The sequence below is a fragment of the Eleutherodactylus coqui genome, chromosome 10, assembly GCF_035609145.1.
Source record: "Eleutherodactylus coqui strain aEleCoq1 chromosome 10, aEleCoq1.hap1, whole genome shotgun sequence".
Lineage (NCBI taxonomy): Eukaryota > Metazoa > Chordata > Amphibia > Anura > Eleutherodactylidae > Eleutherodactylus > Eleutherodactylus coqui.
This window is the reverse complement of record NC_089846.1, coordinates 25,438,870-25,445,991: the sequence shown is the minus strand read 5'-3', so window position 1 is coordinate 25,445,991 and position 7,122 is coordinate 25,438,870. Positions and strand designations below refer to the sequence as shown.

General features: G+C 45.3%; 1 protein-coding gene across 4 annotated transcripts in view; it reads right to left on the bottom strand.

The window, feature by feature from the left end:
- Positions 1 to 2,025: 2,025 nt before the first annotated feature.
- The window catches only part of FOXP3 (forkhead box P3), a 70,784-nt gene continuing 65,687 nt past the window's right edge, over positions 2,026 to 7,122 (bottom strand). For all 4 annotated transcript variants that reach the window (XM_066579762.1, XM_066579763.1, XM_066579765.1 and 1 more), the window contains 3 exons: positions 4,846 to 4,922; positions 4,496 to 4,597; positions 2,026 to 2,241 (listed from right to left, as the gene is read on the bottom strand). In XM_066579762.1, coding sequence (XP_066435859.1) covers positions 2,116 to 2,241; positions 4,496 to 4,597; positions 4,846 to 4,922 — 305 coding nt within the window. In that variant the 3' untranslated portion in view covers positions 2,026 to 2,115. The remainder of the gene's footprint in view (positions 2,242 to 4,495; positions 4,598 to 4,845; positions 4,923 to 7,122) is intronic.

Below are 7,122 nucleotides of genomic sequence, written 5' to 3'. Positions count from 1 at the left end.
GCGTTGTAAGATGCCTAAATATGAACCCCATTCTTTTGAATGGGGTCATACACATGAGCAATATTTTCCCGTATGGCACCGCCATGCGGGAACCAAATTGCGGCATGTTCTTGTATGAGCTCTCGCATCGCAACCCCATTGTTTTCAATGGGACCACCGGCAGCATGTGCTAGGTGCACACGATGCAAGGTCTCTCATTGAAAACAATGGAAGAAACTCTGCGACCCTCCGCCACAACTGTTCGTTTCTTCCCCAAAGTGATGCAAAGCAGTTGTGACATAAAAAAACACCTCGCATCCACGGAATTTACATGATGGAGAGCGCGATATCAGGCCCGATATCGCGCTTGCCCTGTGAAGTTAACCTAAGGGTTTATTTAGTTATCCGGTCTGGTTATCCAACGGACTTCACACGCACTGCACACGGACTTATAGTGGCACAGTCATTGGTCTGTGTGCACAAAAAACACAGCATGCACTCTTCTGGTCCGATTTATAGATGAGAATACCCAATGTCTACAGCGCCATGAACTACAGACAGCTCACATACTGCGCCCATGAACAGTCTGTTTTTTTTTTTTCTTTTGTGGAGACAACATGAACGACTTTTTAAACATTCTTGTGACTCATCTCTTGCTCTCAAGCGTGGAGAGACTCAACTGTTGGTCGGTACAGTTTCCGAGGTAATAGTTCAATGACTAGTGAGTCTATTGCAATATATTAATGAGAATAGGATCCATGCATAATATTCTCTGGGCGCGGTATGGTTGCCCTGGCAAGTGTGTAAGGGGGTATGCCATGTGGATGGGTCCGTAAGTAACATGCTCATAGTATTTTTTGTAGTGTTATGCACAATGCCTGTTATGTTCTGTCATTTGTTGTGTAAGTGTGACCTCTAGTGGTCTTGTCATGTAATGGTTTTAAGTCTCTCCATAGAGTATAATAGTCTGGGCTGTTATTGGCTGCGGTGAGTCTCAAGTGACGTGAGGAGAATGTCCCTCCCTACCGTTGGCGATATCCACCAGTAGGCAGCGTCGGAAGTAGGTAAACCCCTATCCTCCAACCTAGGACACGGTCCCAACACATCACCCAGGTGCCCCTCCTTTCAAATCTACCACCCAATATTAAATTTTGTCTCTATGTCCCGAAGAGTCACATTGGAGGGACACTTTAAACTACTTTGTATGGCCAAATGAACCCTTTCCCCATCCCTCCCACAGTCCATTCGGGGGGGGGGGGGCGGGCAGGGCTACCTATATGATAGCCCTTCATAACACATCCAGAGAACCTCTACTCACATAGGCCTCCAGCACACTAGCGTGTTCACTGACCCATTATAGCCTATGGGGCTATGCAACCACCGATGGTCCACGTGAAAAAAACTTATTGCATGTCTATTCTTGTCCATTTCACAGATAAGAACTAGGACATGCATATGTATGTTAATGTGTGGGCTATCAATATATGGGGTTAGGGTTAGCACATGGACAGGTGTCCGAGTGGTATCTGAGGTAGGCTATGCCCAAGCCTCTCGGAGCGACAAGTGTGTTGGAGGCTATAATGTGGTCACATTGAATTTTTGCGAAATTTGCAAAAGTTTTCAAAAAATATATATAGGTTATAAAAAAATCGATTTGAAAAACAAACTGATTAATATGGGGAAGGAGGTACAAAATCCATCAACGCCGTGATCCCATAATGTTACTATGGTTGGACTTATGTCATCAGTTTTCTCAGCTGCGCTATAGTTCACCCGCAGTGATTACGGGATTTGTGTCGGTCCCTATATGTATTTAGTTGGAAAACATAGCAACAAACTTGAACCTCCATGTTTCCGCAAGTGGCGAGAGTTAATTAGTTCTAGCAGTAATGGAAAACGCACATTTCCTGATCTACAACTTCAACTTATGTCACATTTACAGCTGTGATAGAGATGTAGCAGATCTCACACTCGGGCCGTGTAATAAGCCACAGCACATGTACAGACGAGCAATTAATCGGAGCCGCTAGATTCAGGCAGACATGGGAGCAGTCGGCTTTTATTGTCAGAGAGGGATTTACACTATATAAAGGGAGGACGGCCTGTATACAAGGAGCCGCCTGTACGGTGGACCGATCAGCGACAGCTCCGCACAACCCGCTTCCGGTGGAATTCCAGCTCGTCCACCATCCACACGGCCCCTTTAATGTTCTCCACTCGTACAAAACATTTGTGTAGGCTCAGGTTGTGTCTCACGGCATTCTGGGGGGAGAAAGGAACATGAAAATTAGGTAGATGGCCAAATCGATGTTATCCCTGCGGTGTCTGACAGCTCCGCTCTGGTAAACCCATTACACTAACAACTGCGGATTTCTTGCCGGATGTTCATAGTGAAGTGTTTGTTAGGGATTCCAGCACATTACCTCAGAAATGGAGCAATACATGCCCAAGATGTCATATGCGATGTGTCTTTACATGAGTAACATGACGCCCCAGGCACCGCTCGTTACTAATCATTCTACGGCACTCTCGTTACAGCGAAACATTTCCTAGCATATTCCCAGTACAGACTAACCACCCTTTATCTGAAAAGGTCCGTTAGAGCGACCACTGAAGATGATCGAACCAGTTCAGACCAGTAAAATGAGATTAGGCCTGCTACACAGAAGCATATTTGCGTACGTCTGAGCATGGCGTCTTTATGGAATGAACGATGCTTTTTTTTTTTGCGTGCGCGTCAGCGTATTTTACCGCACTGTTTGCAGGCGCAAGGCATGTCCACCTGTGTGCAGCAAGCAAAGAAATGGAAATTGTTAATGAGTTCAAGATGTGTTCTTTTTTTCCAGCGCAATTACACTGATTCACGCCTCTCCTTGCATATTGCGCACGCATTTGTGCACCCCCATTGACTTCTATGGGAACCTTTGGTGTGCGAATTTGCAGAAAAATAGAACATGTGCCTTTTTTTATTTTGTTTATGTAACCGAAATGCCCACGTAAAATACGGAAACGGGAACGAACCCATTGAAATCAATGGGTTCTATTTTCTGTGTATTGCACAGGCAAATATGCCCATACGGAGCCGGCCTAAAAATGTTTATTGTTCCCTGTGTAAAGTGGTATATGAGACTCCACTCCCTGAGTATTGTACCTCCCTGTTGCCTTTACCTGTCGGGGATGTCCGTGGACCCCACTGATGCTCTTTAAGGCTTTGTGTATATGTGGTCACAGAGTTAAAGTGGGCTCCCACTTTACTCCACCCTTGTCTTAATAAGTGTAGAGCATGTGTTTCCCCCCAAGCTCAATGGGGGCTCACAATTGCCCAAATGTCTACTAAGATGAAGTTTTCAAAATATTCTACAGACTATACATATTATTTAAAGGGAAGCGGTTACTAGAAATTTCACTATTAAAAGCTCAGGATTGGTTATTAGTAGTTGATCGGTGGGGTCCACCACTCAGGACCCCCTGCGATCATCTGATTTCAGCCCTGACACACACTGCAGCAAGGCTGCACATCCGCACAGGGCTTGGAGCTGGAAGTGTAATGAGAGCCATCACTTCTATGGGACTTCTGCCTCCCATCCTGATGTGGATGGAGTCGTCAATATCCAGACCACTGCAGTGAGTGCGGAGCGGAGGACCCATGCAGTGGGCCCCCGCTAATTAACTACTAATAACCTATCCTAGGTTATCAGTAGTGCAAGGGGTTAAATGCCTGGAATACCGCTTTAAGACGCACCATAGCGCTATCTAGAATGTTCAATGCATTACACACATGCATTTGTCTTAAACAGAATTCTTAGTTTTATACTTTGGCGCTCTGTATGTAAATGCCAGTCTTAAGTCATCCAGGCAATGCCTGCAGCTCCCCAAGTCACTATGTCTGCCGGCTAATTATTCCCCCCTCCCCATGACCGCTGCTTCCCCTGGCTCCTGACATCATCGCTTGTGGCACGGAAATCATGTGCAATGCCATGTGGCTTTCTGCTAGCATATTTGGCGCATGCACAGCACAGTGAAGTGGGATAGAGACCTCTGTTTGCATCTTCTGGTGCATGCGCAGTAAAGTGTACTGCACGTGCGTTGAGGACACAAGCAGAGGGCTGCACGACGTATGCATGCTCTTTCAGCATAATGAGCCCTGAGGCCAGGAGCCTGGGGAAGCAGCAGTCATAAGGTGGCACTGCCTGGATGACTCAAGACCAGGCTATTTACAGGATGGCAAAGAATAAAAGTAAGAATTTGGGATGACTCTTACTCTGTATTTTTAGACAAATACATGTGTGTAACGCATTGAACATGTGTGTCTTAATAGCAAAATTTATGGTAACGGGTTCCCTTTACTTCAGGTTGAGGTCAATGGGCAACCATCGCACCAAGTGCCCTGAAGCAAAATCTGCTCTATGCAGTGCCTTTCCAATCCGGCTAAAAGTTTGGTTCTCCCCTCCCCTACCCATGATGTCCTTACTAGAGCAGGGGTTGTAATATTAAGTCAATGTTAAAGCAACATTACCTTCCAAGTGACCTTATTAAGTCTGAAGAAAGCAAACATTTTTGTAAACCAGTGATAGATTTCATTTAATGCCAGCTGCTTCTGCGGTGACTCCAGAATTGCCTATAGGATACAAGATATTTGGCGTTACCAGCCGTTCTCCGTAGTACACCAGCTCCCTATATACTGTATTTGTATTTCTACTCTGTACATCATAGTAATACACTGTAAATCCACGTAGAGCTATTTTTCAAGCTCTGAGAACCCAACAGCTCCTACTGGCAACTTGCATTATCTGCTCCATACTTGCATGTACCCTGCCATGGTCACCCCAAACTATAAGACATTTGTAAAACGCATAATCTACTTACCCAGCGAATAAGAGAAGCATATGTGAATGGTGGCCTCACATTGTTTATCTTGTAATATTCGATGCAGGTCGTCATGTCTGTAAAGATAATTATTGGATTAGCAAGGTCAGGAGTCACAGGTCTATGGTGGGAAATTCCAGTTCAGTTTAGGTCAGCAGTGGCTTGCATAGGTATACGGCAAATTCGATAGACACCACCACCACCACCACATCCTCCCCCTTGGGAAAATCTAAACGGGCCCCCTCCGGAAATGGAAGCTTAACTCCCACCGATGGTAGATTATAGGTTTTACTGTATATGCATTGCACACATTAAACAAAGAATTAAGGAAAAGAGTTGCGTAATGTTAAAGTACCTATTTGTCCTAAAAAAAAACACAACTTTCTGAACATGATGTTACATGTTAGAGCAGCAGTTTCTTCTTCAGAGCTGCTCTTCCTACTAGATCTATGGACATGAACCCTTTGTTATGAGGGGCAGACTATTCTGCTGCTCCTCTAATTGCGTCTATATCAGCAGAATACCTGGTTACGGAGCTCCACACCAGCACACATCAACCCAGAGAGGGAAGTATCATTGCTTTTGTACACAGTGGAGACAGAACTACAACGCGTTTCAAGCCTAGACCGGCCTCCTTATCAGGTAAGTCACCACTGATCAAACCAATGCACTTGGTAGACTCCTATACCTGAATTCCCATAGGCTGTGGGTCAGTGCTTTTGGCTTGATCAGTGGTGACTTACCTGTCATAGAGGCTGGTCCGGACTTGAAATGCGTTGTAGTTCTGTAACTAAAAGGTGTGTGCACCAACATGTAATTTTACTGATTTTGTTTGGCGGTTGGTATGGTGAACAGATGGCCGGTGTGGAGGAGTGGGCATCGCCCCTTATATAGGCCACAGATTGTGTGATGTAGAAGCAGGTGAGCGGCTTATTATATACTGCTATTAGAATCCCCCCTGTTTCTGCACATGAAGCCTTTTTACATTTTTTTCTTCATTCTGTTAGACTATATCAGGCACTATTCACACGTAGCAGATTTGTTGCATAAAGTTCTGCTGCCCAAATTTTTTTCCATTCATCTGAATGAGGTTGTTTTGTTGGCAAGGGATTACACAAGTCCCATCCACATGAACGGGATAGTCACCTCTAAAGACTGGGCAAGGTGGAAGATTGTAGGAAAGTGTGGATAACTAGTGCAATCCAAGAAGGCCCAGGGCCATGACTATGGGAATAAAGCTGAGCAAACACATTAGATGAATGTCTGCCTAAGCCGCTGATTTCTATGTGACCAGCTAAACATCTAATGTCTATGGAGGGGTCCCGGCACTTTCCTGCTGGCAAATATCAGAGGAAAGAAGGGTATGGAAGCCAACGTGTCCGATCCTTTTGTTCTTAATGGAGATAAGCAGTTGCTTATTGAGATGTCAAACAACCGCTTCTTCCCCCCTCTCTATTGGGCAAAGCATATGTGTATACGGCAGGGGTCGGAAGGAATAGCTATTGGCCGAACCTTCATTTGTCTGACAGCTATTGAGGGTTTATGGCCAGCCTAACACTTATTGGGTTTCTGTGCCTTAATTAGTGCACAAAGGCACTTCTACAGAGACAACTATGTCACAGTCCATGTGCACCCTGGCAAATAGCATTTTAGATGAAGGCACACAGTCTAGGCTGGTGTTGACACCCGGCAAACCAAGGCAAATGGCGGGACCCACTGTGAGGTAAGATCATGCTATTCTTCGTTCTTTGAAATTAATTGTATCCACCTTGAAAAGACATGGCTACAATTGACTATGACAGCAATGCTTGTAGGAAGCTGAGCGCTTTCTGCTCCAATGTCCAGCAGGTGGGGCAATAATGTCAGATGCTGTCCAGAAGATGCCTAGGCAGAGGATGGAAGACCTCTTGGAAGCATGATGGCAGTAAGGTAGTTAATTATTTTATTGCCAGTGACTCAGTAGGGCGTATAAATGACTCGGGGCACAATGGAGACTTATTAATTATTCAGGGGGCACAGAAAGGCCTATAAATCACTAGGGTACAGTGGGGCCTGTAAATGACTAAGGTGGCATAGCCAGGTCTATAAATCTCTAAGGGAACACAATGAGGCCTATAAATGACTCAGGCAGCAAAGTGAGGACTTATGAATGACTCAGTGAGGCCTTAATGAGTCATGGGGCACAGCAAGTCCTATAAATGACTCAGGGGTACAGTGGGGCCTGTAAATGGCACTAGCAGGCCAATTAATCACTAAGGGGGCACAGTGGGGCCTATA